Source organism: Oncorhynchus masou, chromosome 27 (genome assembly GCF_036934945.1).
Source record: "Oncorhynchus masou masou isolate Uvic2021 chromosome 27, UVic_Omas_1.1, whole genome shotgun sequence".
Lineage (NCBI taxonomy): Eukaryota > Metazoa > Chordata > Actinopteri > Salmoniformes > Salmonidae > Oncorhynchus > Oncorhynchus masou.
Window position 1 is genome coordinate 31051204 of NC_088238.1, and position 22731 is coordinate 31073934.

The window sequence follows — 22731 nt, forward strand, 5'->3', positions numbered from 1 at the left end:
TTTTTGTGGAGTGTTCAGATTCAGAACCGTCAAAAATGTCTGCCCTGAAAACAGATCTGTGCCCTGTGCCAACCCTGTCACTTCCATGTCTGCCACTGGGGTGAAGAGGTCACCCTATCCTTGCTGACAGTGTGATGTGTCGATGCCTTCTCTTTTCTGTAAAACAGACTTTTCTCCTTAACGTATTTAACTCTAACATGTATGTGTATATCATAAATGTAAATGGCCACTGAACAGCAGGAAAAAAAAATTGCAGGTTCATTTTACGTGCAATTATATTAACATCCATATACTTAATCCGAGTGACGAGGAGGATTATTTAAGATGCTCTTTGAAGAGGTATGGTCTCAGATGTATTCGGAAGATGGGCAGGGACTCTGCTGTCCTAGCTTCAGGGGGAAGCTGGTTCCGCCATTGCAGTGCCAGGACAGAAAAGAGCGTGGCCTAGGCTGAGGGGGAGCTGCCCTCCCGTGGGGTGGGAGGTCCAAGAGACCTGAGGTGGCAGAACGGAGTGTACTGCTTTGATGTTTGCAGAGAATGACAGGGTGTTATCCAGAGTCACGCCAAGGCTCTTTGCACGCTGGGAGGGCGACACTCTGGAGTTGTCAACCGTGATAGAGAGGTCTTTGAGCGGGCAGGCCTTCCCTGGGAGGAAGAGCAGTTTCATCTTGTTGAGGTTGAGCTAGATATGACGGAGCCGAGTGACTTGGTGTATAGAGAAAAGAGGGCCGAGCCCTGGGGTACACCAGTAGAGAGAGTACAGCATGCAGACACAGATCCTCTCCACGTCACCTGGTAGGAGCGGTCTGCCAGGTAGGATGCAATCCAAGAGTGTGCAGTGCCTGAAGCGCCCAGCCCTCAGAGGGTGGAGAGGAGGATCTGATGGTTCACGGTGTCATAGGCAGTGGATAGATCTAGGAGGATGAGAGAGATTTAGCTTTGGCCGTGTGGAGAGCCTCCGTGACACAGTCTCGGTTGAGTGACCCGTCTTACAGCCTGACTGGTTAGGATCAAGAAGATAGTTGAGAGAGAGAACTAGAAAGTTGATCAGAGACGGCACGCTCAAGTGTTTTGGAAAGAAAACAAAAAAAAGGGATACAGGTCTATAGTTTGATGTCAGATGAGTCGAGTGTTTGAGGGGAGCAACTCGGGCCATTTTGAAGTCAGAGGTGACGCAGCCAGTGGTCAGGGATGAAGGAAGTGAGGAATGGAAGGTCTCAAGAGATGGTTTGGTGAAGGGAGGAGGGGTTGAGTGGGCTGGTTGTCAGGTAGCCAGACCTCACGAGTCGCAGGATATCATCTGGAGAGAGAGGAGAGAAAGAGTTCAAGGCATATCGTAGTTGTGTGAGGGAGACAGGCGGACTTTAGAGGCCGAGTGAATGAGTAGGGGATGTAGTCAACCTTTAGTCTGCAGAGAGGGAGGAGGATTATTATATGTAACTAGGCAAGTCAGTTAAGAACAAATTCTTATTTACAATAACTGCCTTGTTCAGGGGTAGAATGACAGAGTTTTACCCTGTCAGCTCAGGGATTTGATCTAGCAACCTGTCAGTTCCTGGCTCAACGCTCTAACCACTAGGCTACCTGCCGATTAAGGAGAGAGGAGAAGGTGGAAAGGAGTTTCCTAGAGTTAGAGGCAGAATCTTGACATTTTAAAGTGGCTTCATAGGAAGAGAAGGTAGATAGGAGTGAAAGGATGATAGGTCCTCCGGAGGTTTAGTTTTCCTAAATGTTTGCTCAGCTGCCCGCAGCCCTGTTCTGTAAGCTCGCAATGAGTCACTCAGCCACAGAGAAGGAGGGGAAGGCCGACCCGGCCTGGAGGAAAGGGGACAGTGCGAGTCATAGGATGCGGAAAGGGAGGAGAGTAGGGTCGAATTGGCATAATCAGGAGACAGGGGGAGAAGGATTTAGCAGATGGGAGAGAGAACATAGGATAGAAGAGGAGAGGAGAGAGATGTGAGAGAGCGAGCGAAGATTGTGACGGAGCATGAGCATCTGGGTAGGGGCTGAGCGGTTAGGGTTAGAGGAAAGGGAGGCGGAAAAAGAAGTAAAGGAATCAGAGACCTGGAGAGGGGTTGCAGTGAGATTAGTACGCAAACAGCCTTTAGTAAAGAGGAGGTCAAGCATATTGCCTGCCCTGAGAGTTGGAGGGGATTGAGAAAGGGTGAGGTGAAACGAGGTAAGGATGGGAAAGAAATGAATCGATGGCAGACGGTGGGAGGTTGAAGTTGCCAAGTACGAAGAGCGGTGAGCCATCATCAGGAAAGGAGCTCATCAGGATGTCAATCTCATTGAGGAAATCTCCAAGGGCACCTGGTGGGCGATAGATGACAATAATGTGAAGCTTGAGTGGCAGTGACAGCATGGAATTCAAATGAGGAGACGGACAGGTGAGAGAGGGAGGAAAGAGAAAATCTCCACTTAGAAATTAGCAGACCTGTGCCACCACCGCAACAATCAGATGCTCTCGGACTATGGGGAAACAGTCAGATGAAGAAAGAACAGCTGGAGTAGCAGTGTTCTCTGGGGGGGGGGGTCCAGTTCTCCATCACGGCCGAAATAATCAAGGGACTGAAAGGCAGCATAAGCGGAGATGATTGGCAGTTCCAAACGCTGCCAGGGAAGCCAGAATATCACATGGGTTTGCGCGCGCAGGGGACACTAAATTAGAAGAGTTGCGGCCAAGGGGTGGGGAGCGTCTAAAAGTCTACAGGGAGAGGTCCGAACAGATATGGAAAACACACACACATAGTTGACAAAGCTACAAAAGTGTACAAAGTTGATTTGTCTGTAAACAACTAGGCAAGATACTCAAGTGAGAGAGTGATGTGGCGCCTTCCTCAAACAACTCGGGAGAAGCGTCTTTGTTTCGTCGACGGTAAGCCGCTGCTAAGAAGCCAGGGGAGACTGAAGAATTAACAATAATTGCTAATTGTCTAGCAGAGGTGGAGAATACACCTCCTCGTCCTAATTGCTGACTGCCCAAGAGGAGAGGTGAAACCGCTCCCCCTCCAATACAGCCACTGATTACCAAAACAAGTAACAGATTGCCCGGCCATTGCTCTGCCCCTTGATCCTGGTTGATGTGTCAACAACTATCTGAAAATGATGAGCAGTCAGCAGTTCACACACCAAGTAGACCACTGGGAAGACAGTCACCGCTTAAAGTAGATGGCCCCAGCTGGCATAAAGACAGTACTAGACCACAACAGACAAAGACAAAAAAAAGTTTATTTCTCACTCCTGGTAGTATCAGGAATCCTCTAGCTATAGAATGAAGCAAGTGACTAATGTTTTCATAAAATATAATCAACCAAACACTAGATGAATATGCCTGTTATTTCCACTGGTAAAGAGAAGGAAACGTCAGTTCGGTTGACCTGTATCCAGAGTGCAACATTCTTTCTGCTTGGACCACTCTGTTCGCCCTCCTGCAGGAGAGATGAGGAATGACCTTTACGTGACGCTGGAGAAAGGAGAGTTTGAGAAAGGAGGGAAGAGCGTTGCCAGGAACGTGGAGATCACGGTCTACGTGCTGGACATCGAAGGCCAGGTCATGAAGGTAAGATCATCCATTCCTTACGGTTTCTCATATTACAGGCATGATTGTGCTTTCAATTCTCGTCGTTGTGTTGTTGTGACCTGGTTCAATCAGACTGAACGAGGCAAAAGTTGTCTAATGCTGAAGGCCTATATGGGTACAGATGAACAGGTATTGGTTGTGTGATTTATCTATCTGCTTTATCTATGTGAGATGAGGATGGGTTTTGGCACATGGTGTTGGTCATTGGTAGGGTACTAGTTGTCTCTGTAGAACACTGTGGTTTCCTGATCAGACAGGATGCTGCAGCCATACGCAGAAAATAGATTTGATTCTGCTGCTGCTAGAGCTCACCTCTGCATGCAACCCTGTCACTCTCTCAGCCAGAGCGAGAGACGGAGATTGCTGTGCGTCACCGGTCCAGTAAACAGTGTGTGTGTCCTGCAATCTCCCTCCTCCTCTCTCCATCTCTTGCTTTCATCTCCACTGCCTATTAACGCGGCTCTCGCCCCACTCTCTCCTCTCTCCTCTGCCCTCTCTTATCTACCCTTCCGCTCTTTCCTCTTTCCTCTCCCCCTTATCCCTCCCCTCCCTCGCTCCCTTCTCTGCCTACCTCCCTCCCTTCTCTCCCCTCTCTTTATCCTCCTCCGTCTTTCTCTCCCCCCTCTCTCTCTCCTCCAGAGTTATGTAGCGGCTGGTTCAGGGGAGCCTGGTGGGGATGAGTACCACTCCTTTGTGCTCTACCACAACAACAGTCCCCGCTGGGCTGAGCAGATCAAACTACCCATCCCTGTGGACATGTTCAGGGGCGCGCACGTCCGCTTTGAGTTCAGACACTGCTCCAGTAAGACACTACTCCACCACTACTCTGGGATAATGTATTGTGTGTGTGTGTGGGGGGGTAAGAGGGCTGCGTGTGTGTGTGTGTGTGTGTGTGCATTTGTCTGTTTCTTTGTCTGTGCCTCTGCGTGTGTTTCTGTGTGCGTATCTGCCTGTGTGCGTGTGTGTGTGGACTCCAATATTTACTACTGACATTGGGAATGTAGTCAGAGGGGACTCTTATTTCTCTAAAGGAACATTTAATTTGGGCAGCACAGCCAGTGATATTATGGTTATGGTGTGTTTGCTGTTAACTAGGTGCTCTTTTAGCCCACTATCGAGGCTAGCCTGCCAAGAGAATAGATGACATACACAACTGAAGCACAAGTCAAAAAAACATTACAACAACACACAACAACTTTACCCACACCGCCGCCGCAACCTACTGTAACTCACACACATCTAATACTAATATCTTACATTTGGTGACGGCTCCTGTGATTGCAGTTTTAGAGGTGAGTTTCTACTTGGTTTCTATGGTAACATCTATCTGTTGAGACTGTGGGGTCAGTGTTGCCAACCATTTGTCATTGAGAACCGCTATTTGCTCCTTGATTTGTCGCTAAAAGTCCCTACATGACGTTATTCCGTTGCCACAACGATGTCACAGCACAAATTTACCTTGCTGCTTTACTACATCTACGGTCCCTGATGTAGTGTTTTCCCCTGCTCTCCCACCTGTGCTTCTCTGCCTGTGTGGAGGGCAGGCAGAGAACTCTAAAATATAGCGCTAAATTAGCAACACTGTGTGGGGCAGAAGCCGTAAGGTCAGAGGTCACAGTTGGGTCAGAGGTCAGGGGGGAGATTTAAAGAGATCTGTGGGCGTATTTAGATTGAAGAGAGTTGCAGCAGAGGCACCACGGTGTGATTTCAATAGACATATGACATAATATGTACATAAACCTTTCAATTGACATTAGCATCGGACTGTCATGATATTGTAAGCTTATGAAGTATGCAGGGAGGGTGCCACTGTACAGTACAGTGTGACTCAGCTATTCACAAGCATGTGTGGACAATAATAGATAAATACAATTATCGCCCGTACACTCATTATATTTTAACTTCAAGACAAATGCTGTTTCTGCTAGCTAGCTCATAATGTTAGCATATAAAAAAAATGAAAGGTTACCCCTCCCATATGAATATACTATCTTACAGCATTACAACAAACCAGGCTTCAATTTGATCATATAAATCATCAAATTGCAACTGACAATGTGAGTCATTCACTGGGGAGTGGACATCAGCTGTTTAACGTGACTCAGTGCAGCCAGCCAGGCAGAGTTGACCTCTTTTTTTGCTTCTTAAAGCTATGACAACAATTTCTAAATGACATAGGCTGTTACTGCAATTTAAGTTAAACTCAATAAAACAAGTTTCAAATATAAGGATATGTCACCCTCTCCCACGACACCGAGGAACAATTCCCACGTGACGCCCACTCCCTGCTCTGACTCCCTGCTCTGACACCCGCTACCGTAATAAAGGCACCATTTTCCCTCACTTCCTCCAAGGCTCTAAACACAGCGATAGAGCTTCCAGGTTGAATGGATGCATACCACAGGAGACTACTGAGGGGAGGATGGCTCAAAATAATGTCTGGAATGGAGTGAATTGGAATGCTATCCTCCCCAATTAAGGTGCCACCAGCCACATGTGATGCGTACGTCTTGCACTCTATAGCGTAGCTGTCTGATTGTAGAGTACTAGAAAGCAGCGGTGATAGTGTGTTTCCCGATAGTGACGTTGGATGTGTGTGATGTGTTCCACAGCGAAAGACAAAGGGGAGAAGAAGCTGTTTGGCTACTCCTTCGTTCATCTGATGCAGGAGGACGGACGGACATTGCCGGACGGCACCCACGAGCTCATCATTCATAAGGTACTGAACAACACACATGCGCGCGCGCACACACACACACACACACACACACACACACACACACACAATCACTTCTCACCTGTCCACCATGATAGTCGTCACTTAGGTAGGCGTTTCACATTAGTGGCGGATGAGTCGATCCACACTGTTTCATGTAAAGCTCTGTGAGACCTTGAGGGAAAAAAAGCGCTGTAATAAGCTAGTCCCATTACCATGATTGATTGTGGCTGCTTGGCTCCAGAGCGGTGGCCAGGTGAGTCAGATGCTTCAGCAATGAGTAGGCTAGCAGGATGATGAGTTATATCTGTTTATGTAATGTCCACTAACCATGAGACATGGGCAGAGCTGTGTGTGTGTGTGTGGTGTGTGTGTGTGTGTGTGTGTGGGAGGGTGGTATTTTCTGTCCTCACGCATGCCCAAATACACACACGCACACACACACACACATCCCATGCTCACACTGCTATTTCTCACTGATACTTTTCCAGCTTGTACTCTGTCATAAACAGGCGCTTGCCATCCCAGCTTGTTTTCATTACTACCCCAGTTAGCTCTCCACTTAACCCATGGCCTGTCCAAAGCAAACAGCATTTAAACCAACCCTCAGGCATAGCCAATTAAACACAGCTCTGCGTTATGGGGCCTGTTGCCTGTTTTGGGGTGTAGCTCTGGGTAATTGTAGGTTGAGATCGACAGGGCTAGGGAACATAAACTGCAGAGATTACAGAGCACACAATAGGTATCTGCAGGCTAGCAAGGAGCTGTTCTGCGAGACGGGCGAGGCTAGTTAGCACTGAGGCTGTGGGTTAAGAGAGCGATAGGAAGGGGTACAGAGCACTGTAAGTGGTCTGTTAGTGTTATAAAAAGAAAGGCATGGTAAGAGAGCATGCACAGGTTGTGGATAGTCTGAACTCTTTGGGGACAGAGAATGAGACACAGGCAAGGGTAAAGAGGTTTTGGCCTGAAAGAGAGACAATATAATCCAAGGTACTGCAGAGTGACAGACAGGTTGTAGGTTGTCTAGACCAGTGGTTCCCAAACTTGTTGTAGTCCCGTACCCCTTCAATTATTCAACCTCCAGCTGCGTACCCCCTCTAGCACCAGGGTTAGCACACTCTCAAATGTTGTTTTTTTCCATCATTGTAAGCCTGCCACACACACTATACGATACATTTATTACACATAAAAATGAGTGTGAGTTTTTGTCACAACCCGGCTCGTGGGAAGTGACAAAGAGCTCTTATAGGACCAGGGCACAAATAATAATAATATAATAATCAATAATTTTGCTCTTTATTTAACCATCTTACATATAAAACCTTATTTGTTCATTGACATTTGTGAATAACTCACCACAGGTTAATAATGAGAAGGGTGTGCATGAAAGGATGCACATAATTCTGCAATGTTGGGTTGTATTGGAGAGTCTTAAATAATTTTCAATACACAGTTTGTGCCTGTATTTCATTTTCATGCTAGTGAGGGCCGAGAATCCACTCAAATCAAATCAAATCAAATTGTATTGGTCACATACACATGGTTAGCAGATGTTAATGCGAGTGTAGCAAAATGCTTGTGCTTCTAGTTACGACCGTGCAGTAATATCTAACAAGTAATCTAACAATTTCACAACAACTACCTTATACACACACAAGTGTAAAGGAATGATTAAGAATATGTACATATAAATATATGGATGAGCAATGGTCGTGCGGCATAGGCAAGATGCAGTAGATGGTATAGAGTACAGTATATACATATGAGATGAGTAATGTCGGGTATGTAAACATTATATAAAGTGGCATTGTTTAAGTGACTAGTAATACATTTATTAAATCCAAATGTTAATTATAAAAGATGCTAGAGATTGAGTCAGTATGTTGGCAGAAGCCACTCAATGTTAGTGATGGCTGTTTAACAGTCTGATGGCCTTGAGATAGAAGCTGTTTTCCAGTCTCTCGGTCCCAGCTTTGATGCACCTGTACTGACCTTGCCTTCTGGATGATAACGGGGTGAACAGGCAGTGGGTGCTTGTTGCCCTTGATGATCTTTTTGGCCTTCCTGTGACATCGGGTGGTGTAGGTGTCTTGGAGGGCAGGTAGTTTGCCCCCGGTGATGCGTTGTGCAGACCTCACTACCCTCTGGAGAGCCTTACGGTTGTGGGTGGAGTTGCTGTACCAGGCGGTGATACAGCCCGACTCAATTGTGCATCTGTAACCTTCTTCACCACGTTGTCTGTGTTGGTGGACCATTTCAGTTTGTCCGTGATATGTACGCCGAGGAACTTAAAACTCTCCACCTTCTCCACTACTGTCCCATCGATGTGGATAGGGGGCTGCTCCCTCTCTGTTTCTTGAAGTCCACAATCATCTCCTTTGTTTTTTCGACGTTGAGTGTGAGGTTATTTTCCTTACACCACACTCCGAGGGTGTAGACCTCCTCCTTGTAGACCGTCTCGTCGTTGTTGGTATTCAAGTTTACCACTGTAGTGTCGCCTGCAAACTTGATGATTGAGTTGGAGGCGTGCATGGCCACGCAGTCATGGGTGAACAGGGAGTACAGGAGAGGGCTGAGAACACACCCTTGTGGGGCCACAGTGTTGAGGATCAACGGGGTGGAGATGTTGTTTCCTACCCTCACCACCTGGGGGCGGCTCATCAGAAAGTCCAGGACCCAGTTGCACAAGGCGGGGTCGAAACCCAGGGTCTCAAGCTTAATGATGAGTTTGGAGAGTACTGTGGTGTTAAATGCTGAGCTGTAATCGATGAACTGCATTCTTACATAGGTATTGCTCTTGTCCAGATGGGTTAGGGCAGTGTGGTTGAGATTGCATCTTCTGTGGACCTATTGGGGCAGTAAGCAAATTGGAGTGGGTCTACGTTGTCAGGTAGGGTGGAGGTGATATGCTCCTTGACTATTCTCTCAAAGCACTTCATGATGACGGAAGTGAGTGCTACGGGGCGATAGTCATTCAGCTCAGTTACCTTAGCTTTCTTGGGAACAGGAACAATGGTGGCCCTCTTGAAGCATGTGGGAACAGCAGACTGGGATAATGATTGATTGAATATGTCCGTAAACACACCAGCCAGCTGGTCCACACATCCTCTGAGGACGTGGCTAGGGAGGACTTCTGGTCTGGGCAGCTTTGCGAGGGTTAACACGTTTAAATGTTTTACTCATGTTGGCTGCGATGATGGAGAGCCTGCAGGTTTTGGTAGCGGGCCGTGTCAGTGGCACTGTATTGTCCTGAAAGCGAGCAAAGAAGTTGTTTAATTTGTCTGGGAGCAAGACATTGGTGTCCGCGATGGGGCTGGTTTTCTTTTTGTAGTCCGTGATTGACTGTAGACCCTGCCACATACGTCTCTTGTCTGAGCCGTTGAATTGCGACTCTACTTTGTCTCTATACTGACGCTTAGCTTGCTTGATTGCCTTGCGGAGGGAATAGCTACACTGTTTGTATTCTGTCATGTTTCCGGTCGCCTTGCCATGATGAAAAGCAGTGGTTCCCAGTTTTGCAAGAATGCTGCCATCAATCTACAGTTTCTGGTTGGGGAAGGATTTAATAGTCACCGTGGGTACCACATCACCGATGCACTAGCTAATAAACTCGCTCACCGAATCAGAGTGTACATCAATGTTATTGTCCGATGCTATCCGGAACATATCCCAGTCCACTTGATCGAAGCAATCTTGAAGCGTGGAGATTGGTCGGACCAGCGTTGAACAGATCTGAGCACGGGCCTTTCCTGTTTTAGTTTCTGTCAATAGACTGGGAGCAACAAAATAGAGTTGTGGTCAGAGTTTCCAAAAGGAGGGCGAGGGTGGGCTTTGTATGCGTCGCGGAAATTAGAGTAGCAATGATCCAGAGTGTTGCCAGCCCGGGTCGCGCATTCGATATGCTGATACAATTTAGGGAGCCTTGTTTTTAGATTAGCCTTGTTAAAATCCTCAGCTACAATAAATGCAGCCTCAGGATATGTGGTTTCCAGTTTACATAGAGTCAAATTAAGTTCTTTCAGGGCCGTCGAGGTGTCTACTTGGAGGGGGGCTGTGATTAGAATCTAAGAGAATTGTCTTGGTAGATAATGCGGTCGGCATTTGATCGTAGGGAATGCTAGGTCAGGTGTACAAAAGGACTTGGGGTCCTGTATGTTGTTATGATCACACCACGACTCGTTAATCATAAGGCATACACCCCCGCCCTTCTTCTTACCAGAGAGATGTTTGTTTCTGTCGGCGCAATGCGTGAAGAAACCGGGTGGCTGTACCGAGTCTGATAACGTATCTCGTGTCAGCCGTGTTTCCGTGAAACAAAGAATATTACAATCTCTGATGTCTCTCTAGAAGGCAACCCTTGCTCGAATTTTGTCTACCTTGTTGTCAAGAGACTGGACATTGGCGAGTAGTATACTCAGAAGCGGTGGGCGGTGTGCCCGTCTACAGAGCCTGAACAGAAGACTGATCCGTCTGCCCCTTCTGCGGCGCCGTTGTTTTGGGTCGCCTGCTTTGATCCGATCCATTGTCCTTTGTGGTGGTCCAAACAGAGGATCCGATTCGGGAAAGTCGTATTCCTGGTCGTAATGTTGGTAAGTTGACGTTGCTCTTATATCCAATAGTTCCTCCCGGCTGTATGTAAGAAGACTTAACATTTCCTGGGGTAACAATGTAAGAAGTAATATGTGAAAAAACTAAATTCTGCTTAGTTTCCTAAGAACGCGAAGCGAGGCCTCCAAAACTGTCGACGCCAAACTTTGCAACCACGTACATAGGTATGTTGTTGCAAAGGGCATCAGTGTCTTAACAGCATGATTTGCCAAGGCAGGATACTCTGAGTGCATCCCATTCCAGAAATCTGGCAGTGGCTTCTGATTTAAATTACATTTTTACAGAACCGCTTGTTGTAATTTCGATAAGGCTCTCTTGTTCAGATATCGGTAAGTGGACTGGGGGAAGGGCATGAAAGGGATAACGAATCCAGTTGTTTGTGTCATCCGTTTCGGGAAAGTACCTGCATAATTGTCCGTAAGCTTGAATTCATTTGCACACAAAGAAACACAAAGATCCAGATCATTCAGGCGAGAAAAAACATCACCCAGATTGGCCAGTCGTGTGAGAAACTCATCATCATGCAAGCGGTCAGACAAGTGAAAATTATGGTCAGTAAAGAAAACGTTAAAAAAACATATCAATTTCCCCTTGATAACCAACGCACTTCTTTCTGTATGTTGTAAAAGCGTTACATGGTTAAATTTGGAATTTGGTATTTTATAAGGATCCCCATTAGCTGTTGCAAAAGCAGCAGCTACTCTTCCTGGGGTCCACACAAAACATGAAACATAAACTTCAGAATGACATAATACAGAACATCATTAGACAGCTGAACAGCTGATGGTTTCATTTTATTCCCTTGGCAGCAAGAGCCTCTCGGTGGATGCTGCAGTGTACCGAAGAGGCGTCGGGAGCACCTGCTTGCACACGTGTTAACACACTCCACTATGTCTCCCTGTCATGGCTTTTGTGCCATCAGTACAGATACCAACATGAGCAGCAGCTACGTTTGGGTACATAAGGACCGTTAGTGGAATTCCCGCGAGAGAGTAACAGTTAATGTGATTGGATGTTAATTATTTGACATTGTGTTATTTCGCTGAACACTAGATGGTTTAATTCGATTTTTGGCAGTGAAACAAGGCTACTCAGGCGAGAAACAACCTCACCCAAATGTATAGCCCCGTTGGAAAATATAAATGGACTATTTGAAAATGTGAAAAAAACTGAATCACATTTTTATTTGGCGTACCCCTGATGGCATTGCGCATACCCAAGTTTGGGAATAGCTGGTCTCGACCCATCTTAGTTCGACAGACAGACAGGCAGACAGACAGACAGACAGACAGACAGACAGACAGACAGACAGACAGACAGACAGACAGACAGACAGACAGACAGAGGAGTCAAGACAGTGGGAGAACCATTATGCAATCAAGCAGCCTCTCCCACCTTGTGGTTCTAGGCTCTCTGCTGCCCTTTTCTAGTCCTGCTCACCACCTTATTAAGAAGGCTCCCACTGCTAATAGGTAATTTCCCCTCACACAGGAGAAACAGAGAGATTAAAAACACCTTGGCCTGGCTTCAGATGCAGTTTCTAGTCTAACCTGTCTGCAAACAGAAAGGGATAGTCTACAGATGGACCTCTTTGCACAGTTTTAGCTGCCTTTAAATGTGTGTAAAAGTCCTATAATTCACAATAAATACAGCTGCTTTTGTAGCCTTGCTCTTTGAAGTGCTTCCGTGTGTCTCCCCTTTTGAGACAGCCGGTTCTCTGTAGGGTTTTAAGGAAATTGCATTTGATGCCTCTTAAGAATCTTCTTGTGTTGTTTTCCATTGGTGTAAAAAAATCCACTTTACTGTCAGATAGAAGTCAGGACAAAAGCTGGATGAAATTGGCATGGCCTAGTTCCTCATCTCCAAAATAGGGAAGAGGAATTCAGCACTAACCACGTGTAAGCATCAGAGTGGGAATAGCCTACCTGAACTGTTGTTCAGAGCATATTGAAACACTAGCTTCAAAATGCTTTTCAATCTGTGCTGATATGTTAGAAAGCATGGCTAAAAAATTGGAAAATGCACAGTCCTTACTTTATAGGGTCCCCAGCCCTTTGTAATGTTTCATTGAAACAAAGATATTGTTGTAGTTTGAATGATGATGAAGATAATAACACATTCAATTCCCCACCTGCATTTTCCTAGCAGTATGGAAGCATTATATTGTAGTGTATCAAACTCCTTAATCTTTGAGAATGCAGTTAAGTAACGAACCAAATACCGTAATACTGTAGCCTTTTTCTCCAGTCTCCTGTAGTGGCACTAACCCAGTACTGTATCTCTGCTCCTTTCAGTGTGAGGAAAATGCTAACCTCCAGGACTCTAGCCGTTACCTCAAGCTGCCCTTCTCCAAAGCCAATCTGCCCGGCAACAACCAGGCTGTGAAAGGCACCAAGGAATCCTTTTGGATCACCTCCTTCCTCTGCTCCACTAAACTCACACAGAATGGTAAGGGTGGAAGTCAAAGTATTAGAGCTTGCACCTGCACGGTAGACCTACACCCGAACCAGTAGACCGACACCTTTCCTGCACCACTGTAGGCCTGCTCCAACTTTCTACTATCCAGCGGCAGATCACTTACTAGTGTAAAGTGTATACTTCAGTCTGGATAGTGGATAATCGGTCTGATTCTGATTCTGCCTCGTCCGGAGTCTTGTCTTGAATATTACTGTAGTATTGCTGAATTCTCAAACAGTTTACCAAATATTCTGAAACGTAAGCTGCACAAAGTGATTTGAGGCATTGTGCAAGGAATATATCTAGTTTATTGTCTGCGGAAATACAGGTACTTCCTCACATCCAGAAATACAGGTACTTCCTCACATCCAGAAATACAGGTACTTACTCACATCCAGAAATACAGGTACTTCCTCACATACAGAAATACAGGTACTTCCTCACATACAGAAATACAGGTACTTACTCACATCCAGAAATACAGGTACTTCCTCACATCCAGAAATACAGATACTTCCTCACATCCAGAAATACAGGTACTTCCTCACATACAGAAATACAGGTACTTCCTCACATACAGAAATACAGGTACTTCCTCACATCCAGAAATACAGGTACTTCCTCACATACAGAAATACAGGTACTTCCTCACATACAGAAATACAGGTACTTACTCACATCCAGAAATACAGGTACTTCCTCACATCCAGAAATACAGGTACTTACTCACATCCAGAAATACAGGTACTTCCTCACATCCAGAAATACAGGTACTTCCTCACATACAGAAATACAGGTACTTACTCACATCCAGAAATACAGGTACTTCCTCACATCCAGAAATACAGGTACTTCCTCACATACAGAAATACAAGTACTTCCTCACATCCAGAAATACAGGTACTTCCTCACATCCAGAAATACAGGTACTTACTCACATCCAGAAATACAGGTACTTCCTCACATCCAGAAATACAGGTACTTCCTCACATCCAGAAATATAGGTACTTCCTCACATCCAGAAATACAGGTATTTCCTGAAGTGCAGTTGAAGACAGACTGAGTCCTTTATTCTTTAACCTATTTTATTAATACATTCTGGGGAATTTAACACTGGGAAAATTGCTTTGTGTTTGAAGCTCGCTACGTTATGAGCTGTCATCATTATTTTGAATTCGTGGATTGTTTGAATGTAAATGTGTTGTCTTATTATATACTTTAAATAGAATAGAATGACATTGTTTTTTCCAGAAGGAACTTCAGTAATTAAATTATAGAGCTTTAACCATACGCCGTCATATTGCTTTGACAGAAATGTTCTGGATTTCCCAAATTGGGATGGAAGTTCAATAACGCGTCTTCATTGCCTCGCCATGATATTGTTTGACAAGACAACGGCAAGTTGCCATTATGCAGAAACCCAGGCTACTGTGCAGATGTAGTCTGTTTGACTACAAAAAAAAGTTTGATCACTTTTTTTGCTGAGAATTGTTCTGCAAAGCAAGAAATTCAAACCTGGAGTGTATTTGAGTGTAAACATTTTTGCTGCAGGATTATTTTCCTGCTGCAGCAAACTGGCTCAAATTAAGATCCTATATCTGTATGTTTCTCTCTCTGTGTGTGTGTGTGTGTGTCTATGTCTCGGAACCAAGAGTAGACAGTCTCTCACTACATGTCTATGAGCTAACTGAGGTTTTCCATGATGTAACGGTGGTTGTTTCTCTTCATGTGTCTCTATAGGTGACATGTTGGACCTGCTGAAGTGGAGAGCCCACCCAGAGAAGATCAATGACAGCCTGTCAAAGCTGAAAGAGATCGATGGCTCTGAGATAGTCAAGGTACCGCCCCTCCCCGGGCCCTCTATTTTCACCCGGATTGGTTTAGGATCATGTCACTGTCCTGTTTAGATTGGCCTTTTTTGTGTTTGACTTGAAAAAGTCTCCTAGATGTCTTTTATAGATGTATCATAGGATTTTTCATCCACATGATCTCGTAGATATTCACTCTTTTGTATATCTATCACTATCTCTCCCTCACCAGTTTTTACAGGACACACTTGATACACTCTTTGGGATCTTGGACGAGAGTTCCCAGAGGTATGGGCTGAAGGTGTTTGACTGCCTGGTAAGTGGCTACTGCTTCTGTGGTCTTCTATTCCCTAGCATATTGTTTTCTCCCTCCCTGACACCTAATCATTGGTTGATTCTAAACACTGCTGGTTGGAGCCAGGATTTGGGTGTCATGACGGCAGAACTAATTGTGTGTGTGTGTGTGTGCGCATGTGTCGGGAAGTAGACCAAGCCTCATTAGAAAAGAAGGCCTGTGCCCAATAGTGGGAAACTGAGGTCAGAGAGAAAAAGTGCAATGATGTATGGTAGACACAGACAAACACACACTGGAGGCTTGAGCCAATGGATGTGCTTAATACTGTAACTCTTCACAGCCTTTGCTGATCAATCCCAGACAGTCATGCTGCATCGCTCGAATATAGAGCTGAGGGATTGATCTGCTTGCAGTTGACTCGGTTCAATCAATCATGCACGCGCACCACACACACACACCACACACACACACACACACACACAAACACACACACACACACACACACACACACACACACACACGCGCACCACACACACACACACACACACACACACACACACACACACACACACACACACACACACACACACACACACACACACACACACACACACACACACACACACACACACACACATATAGACTCATCTCTGCTCTGTTCTCCTTTATCATGTGAGGCAATCATGTGAGATGAATCTGTACAAACTAGGCCAGTTTGTGTCACATAGGAGGCGAGGTTGAATAAATAGGTTGTTTGCTGTTGGCTAAGTAAAGAGCGTTGCATTTTGTGGAAAGCATAAAACAGTGTGTGACTGAGTAATTTCCTTGACTCTTTCAGGTCCACATCATTAACCTTTTACAGGACAGCAAATTCCAGCATTTCAAGCCCGTCATGGATACCTACATCGAGAGTCATTTTGCTGGAGCCTTGTCTTACAGGTGTGTTTCTCTCTTTCTCCTCCTAGGGTGCATTGTGGTTGTTTTATGGTTGTCCTATGGTAATACCTACAGTATACTACCTGGTAATATTGGTGGGCTGCAAAGGTGCTTCAGTGGTGTGGATGAGTCACCTGTGGCGCCCTCCTAATTATAAATTAGGATCATGTGTCCCTCAATATCTCACGTTGATTTGGCCCTGCAAATCCATTCGCTGTTCCTCGTACGCTCTGCTGTCGCCTCAAACTCACAATGTGACACGCTCATGCTGTTCTGCCCTCACTACCTGCTAAGCTCTCACACTACCCATTTCTCACTAACACCCCTCTCCTGCCAGGCTCACAGCTAAAGCTCTCACCTCTCGCTTACCTAAAATAAACTCAATAAACTCATTTAGAGAAAGAGTGTTGCCTGCCTCTGGAATCATAGTCTACGGTGGTTTAGTTGAGTTCAGTGATTTTCAGTAGATTATAAAACTGTATGTAAATTATATATAGAAAAGTATGTGGACACCCCTTCAAATTAGTGGATTCAACTATTTCAGCCACACCTGTTGCTGACAGGTGTATAAAATCGAGCACACGGACATGCAATCACCATAAACAGACATTGGCAGCAGAATGGCCTTACTGAATGGCTCAGTGGCTTTCAATGTGGCACTGTCATAGGATGCCACCTTTCCAACAAGCCAGTTTGTCAAATTTCTGCCCTGCTGGAGCTGCCCCGGTCCACTGTAAGTGCTGTTATTGTGAAGTGGAAACGTCTAGGAGCAACAATGGCTCAGCTGCAAAGTGGAGCTCACAGAAGCTCAAGCAGAAGATCACAGAATGGGACCCGGGAGTGGTGAAGCGTGTAGCGCATAAAAATCATCTGTCCTCGGTTGCAACACTCACTACCGAGTTCCAAACTGCCTCTGGAAGCAACTGTTCGTCGGGAGCTTCATGAAATGGGTTTCCATGAGCAGCCGCACGCACACAAGCCTAAGATCACCATGCACAATGCCAAGCGTCAGCTGGACTGGTGTAAAGCTCACCGCCATTGGATTCTGGAGCAGTGGAAACGTGTTCTCTGGAGTGATGAATCACGCTTCACCATATCGCAGCCCGACAGACAAATCTGGGTTTGGTGGATGCCAGGAGAATGCTCCCTGCCCGAATGCATAGTGCCAACTGTAAAGTTTGGTGGAGGGGGAATAATGGCCTGGGGTTGTTTTTCATGGTTCGGGCTAGGCCCCTTAGTTCCAGTGAAGGGAAATCTTAGCTCTGCAACATACACTGACATTCTAGACGATTCTGCGCTTCCAACTTTGTGGCACCAGTTTGGGGAAGTCCCTTTCCTGTTTCAGCATGACAATGCCCCCGTGTACAAAGCGAGGTCCATACAGAAATGGTTTTGTCGAGATCGGTGTAGAAGAACTTGACTGGCCTGACCTCAACCCCATCGAACACATTTGGGATGAATTGGAACGGCGACTGCGAGCCGGGCCTAATCGTCCAACATCAGTGCCCAACCTCACTAATGCTCTTGTGGCTGAATGGAAGCAAGTCCCTGCAGCAGTGTTCTAACAGCTAGTGAAAGGCTGTTATAGCATCAAAGGGGCGACCCCATCTCCATATTAATGCCCATGATTTTGGAATGAGATGTACGCCGAGCAGATGTCCACATACTTTTGTTCATGTTGTGTATCTATTCAGTCCCAGAAATAACATTGTACACATTATTAGCTGATTATTTCCAACAAAATGGTGGCTGTCTCTTCAGTACACTATGTACCCAAGGGAAAACCAATCACAGTCCAATCACAGAAAATCTGGCAAAAACATCTCCCACACAAATGCTCAATCTGTGGAAATTACTGTACCATTTGCTCTCTCCATCATTTTTCCTTTGCTTGTACTCATAATGTCTCTTGTGATTTTGTTCAATTATCTGTAAGTGTGTGCTTTCTCAAACCTGGCCATTAATGTTAATACAGTACACAGTGTGAATCTGAAGTGTTGTGGTCACACCATTGCACAGCCACACACAGACGTTTTATAAACCAACCCTTGTGTTCTGTTTCTTTTGCTGTACAACAGAACACAGCAGAAGGTTGTTCAGCCCTAGACATTGTTTGATCAGGAACACCATCGCCATACATTTTTAACACAAAGATTTGACATGCGTTACCTCACGCTACACCAAGGCATTCTTTGTGTGTTGTGTCTCTGGAATAGGTAGGTGGATGCCTAAGCATCCATTGTTGGTGGAAATGCATTGTGATCGCAGAGGAAGGTCGAGTTCAGTAGTTGATGCTAGATGTGTGCTTTTCACAGGGACCTGATCAAAGTACTGAAGTGGTACGTGGATCGCATCGTAGATGCCGAGCACCAAGATCACATTCAGCAGGTCCTCAAGGTGAGTGTGTGTACCTGAACGCACACGCACACACGCATCCTCTTCAGCGTGTGTTGAGGATCTCTCAGTAGCATTCATTAGTCTTTTTTCACCCCTCTCTCTCATATTGTTGCTGCATGCAATTTCAAAAAGTGGAAATACTACACTTTGGGTGTTCAACATTTCGAGAACACATTACTTTTAATGGCCTAGTAGCTAGCACACATAATTGCAGGGACCCACATCAACGACACTAATATGTTTCCCTATTATGTTTTAATACCAGTGGTGTCTAGCGTTATGGTGGATGAGTGATATTGTCAGGGAGTAACTGTTGTGTGTCACTTTATGTCGTCTCGTCCCCCCCAGGCCACGGAGTACATCTTTAAGTACATCATCCAGTCCCGGCGTCTCTTCGCTCTCGCCACGGGGGGTCAGAGCGAGGAGGAGTTCCGCTGCTGCATCCACGAGCTCTTCATGTCTATCCGCTTCTTCCTGTCCCAGGAGAACAAGATCACCAGCCCTGTCACCCAGACACAGGTGTGTGTGTGTGTGTGTGTGTGTGTGTGTGTGTGTGTGTGTGTGTGTGTGTGTGTGTGTGTGTGTGTGTGTGTGTGTGTGTGTGTGTGTGTGTGTGTGTGTGCACGTGACATTGACATGACATTGACATTGATATGATTGATAGAGAGCACTGAGGTTATCAACATTGCATCCTGGTCTGTCTTGCTTTATATGGCATAGGCAATAACAGGTGTGTGTGTGTGTGCGTGAGTGTGTGTGCGTGTGTCCGCGTCCGTTTATATTTCAAGCAATCCCACTTAATTCAGTTTGATTTGTAAGAAAATGCTTTTAATGGAATTTCATGCTGATATAAAGCCCTGGAGATACTTGGTCATTCATATTTCATGCTTTGTCTTGGGGGGGCTGTACAGCATGAAACCTAAAAGAAGAAGACTAAAACAAAGCTGCTAAACACACCCACAAATAATCTGAATTACACACAGTGTAGTGTGTGTGTCTTCACGTGTCTGCGTGCCTCTGTCTTCAGCTGATGTCTTTGTTTGTAGACACACACAGTAGTATGAGTGTGTGTGTGTGCGCGCGCGCGCGTGTGTGTGTGTGTGTGTGTGTGTGTGTGTGTTTGCTGATGTGCTTATTATACCCCAGAGACCCCTTTGTCCTCCTTCCCCCAAATAATCTTGATCCTAATCTACAGTAATACATTATTTATGTGTGTGTGTGTGTGTGTCCCTGCTCTCTTTAATAATCATCTCTCCCCAGTGGCTCTCTGTTGGCCTCCAGCCTGTCTTACCCTTGTACCCTCCACAGATAATGTGTGGGTCTAATTCATGGCTGCACACTAGGATATAAACCACTGGGCTGTATGTGTACGTGTGTGTGTTGTCTGTTTGTGTGTGTGTGTGTGTGTTTTCTGCACACTTAGCTGTGTAAACTCCCGCAGCAGCCCACCCTAATGGACCCAGCTGATAATGACCTGGCCCGTAAAGTCTGTCTGTACACCCCGTTGCGTGAGTGACCGTTCACTCTGGCTCACACTCTCGGCTGGAGATCCTTACCACACACTGCGCTGTTATTTTCACCTCGTGTGTGTTGTTATTTCACCCTGGTGTCATCACGCTGCTCCACCTTTCCTCCCTCCCAGTGCCGCTGGGAAATCATTTTAACTAGGCACAGAGGCTCTCTGTCAGAACAGCAACAGTGCACAGTAACAGAATGCACTAATGGCACAATCCAGTAAAAGAAATGGCTGATTGCTGATCTATTGTCATCTTGATCTACAACAGAACAGAACAATGGCTATAGGAGAATGCAGGTCAGGCCACTCATAATCCATGTTAATCTGCCCCCCCCCCCCCCATCGTGTATTGCACTGTGCTGCTGTTGACGGCACCACCTGGATTAGGTGTGTTGGAGGCCTTAATGAATGGTGCCCGCATGGTAAACTCTCCATGATGGCCAGTGGATTGGGATTGGAGATGAACATACATTAATTTCCAGCCCAGTACATTAGTTTGTGAGCAGCTCTCTATGTGTCAAGGTTGAAAATTGGGGTGTAGATAGACGGGGATATTTGTGACATAAAAATCAATATATGCACAATTTGACATGACTTGTTACGCCTCTCTTAAGGGGTATATGAGGGGTATTTTGAAAACACAGTATGAGTGGAAGGATAAGTGGAAGGTAATGTTGCAGTTTTAAAGCTAATTTCCTTCAATTATACACATTTTGGCATGGGGCAGAGAGAAAGAATTGCTATTTTGTAGATCATCTCATGCTATTCATCACATTTTACCATGAGGATGATATTTATTTTGAAGTTTTACATATAATTATCTTCAATTCTACACATTTGCCATGTGGCAGAGAGAAAAAACATGTATTTTTAAAGCTCATCTCATGCTACTCTACACATGCTATGATGCTGAGAGAAAATGTTGCAGTTTTAAAGTAATTTTCCAGTGAAAATCTCACTTTTAAAAGTTCATATTCTGTTAACTTATATCTAAATACTGTTGTTGACTCATCATATACTCGTATTTGTAGCCAAACACTTCAAAACCCACATCTCAAACAGACCATTTAAATAATGCTTGCTATTTCCTTATGAGCTGGCCAATCAGTGGCCTACTCGCTTGAATATTTTGAATGACTGGTATATGCCCACATCATTCTGTTGTTGGGGTACCCCCACACCATTCCAAAAGCGTTTTTTTTAAACATACTAAACTACCATTTTCCTGGAAGGAAAACTATTTCACTCATATTGTAATTAATTGTAGGTCATGTTTCATAGAAATCTGGAAACACTGGACAGTTACTTTTAAAGGTAGACTTTGGACAAAAATGCAAAAGTAACGGTTTTAAACTGTATAACCTATAAATGCACCATCATACCTGGTCATTTTAATTCTTAAAAACGAATTATGAATAAGATATTTGGCTAGAGAAGTAAGATTTCTTATCAATCTCTACAGCTTCTGTTCCAAAAACAAAACCTGTGAAATGACGTCAGCACATACTGGAGGAGTTACTGGCTAGCTACAGTGTCTAGTTTAGCTAACAAACTAGCTCTGTCGGTTGCAGCGCTCATGACCAGAATAACACATCGATGAACCACAAAGGCACATCCTATTTATGTTTGAAAATTGAGAAAGAGAATTTGGAATGTTTTTCTAGCTCAACGTCGACCGTTAAAGCTAATTTCCTGAAATGTTACACATTTTGACATTACTTATGACATGTTCATATGCTATCTGGGAGGCTATAAAACAACACAATGTGGATTAAGTCAAGGGGTATGAATAATTTCTGAAGGCACCGTAGGTTAGATATAAGGGATATCAAGATGTAACTTTTATTATACTGAAGTGGAATTGTATTTCTGTACAGGCCTAGACTGTCTAGGACCCGGCCTGTTTCTGTGGTTATAATTGGTTTGATTTCTCATGAGCCACATTTACTGAATATACAGTAGCCTATTTGTTACTATAGCTGTAGATCACTTTTGGTAAAAGCCTCTGCTAGATAAGTGTGTTGGGGTCCTAGACCTAGACTGTATATAGTTTGAGTAACATTTTCTCATAAGGCGCTTGCTGTACAGTACACAGTAGCTTATGTGTTAACTGTAAGCCACTTTAAGTAGAAGCCTGTACTACTGTACTACTGCTAGATATCTATATTTATTCCGTGTCTGTTTATGTCTGTGTGTTCCCAGGCCGTGTTCCTGCGGACGTTCCCTGCGGTGTACGGGGAGCTGCTGAAGATCTTCACGGTGAGGGAGGTGGCAGGCTTTGTCAGGGAGACGCTGGGCAGCCTGCCCGCCACCGCTCACGCTGAGTGCCCTCTGGAAGCCGTCAAGCTGCATTGTATCGCCAAGACCGTGGAGAGCCAGCTGTACACCAACCCAGGTAGGAACGCACGGCCGCAC

At 45.2% G+C, this 22731-nt stretch overlaps 1 protein-coding gene across 4 annotated transcripts in view; it reads left to right on the top strand.

The window, feature by feature from the left end:
• The window catches only part of LOC135515992 (dedicator of cytokinesis protein 4-like), a 137720-nt gene that overhangs the window by 77098 nt on the left and 37891 nt on the right, over positions 1 to 22731 (top strand). For all 4 annotated transcript variants that reach the window (XM_064939909.1, XM_064939913.1, XM_064939912.1 and 1 more), the window contains exons 14-23: positions 3438 to 3562; positions 4223 to 4385; positions 6196 to 6302; positions 13202 to 13355; positions 15105 to 15202; positions 15405 to 15488; positions 16306 to 16406; positions 18719 to 18800; positions 19149 to 19319; positions 22519 to 22711. In XM_064939909.1, coding sequence (XP_064795981.1) covers positions 3438 to 3562; positions 4223 to 4385; positions 6196 to 6302; positions 13202 to 13355; positions 15105 to 15202; positions 15405 to 15488; positions 16306 to 16406; positions 18719 to 18800; positions 19149 to 19319; positions 22519 to 22711 — 1278 coding nt within the window. The remainder of the gene's footprint in view (positions 1 to 3437; positions 3563 to 4222; positions 4386 to 6195; positions 6303 to 13201; positions 13356 to 15104; positions 15203 to 15404; positions 15489 to 16305; positions 16407 to 18718; positions 18801 to 19148; positions 19320 to 22518; positions 22712 to 22731) is intronic.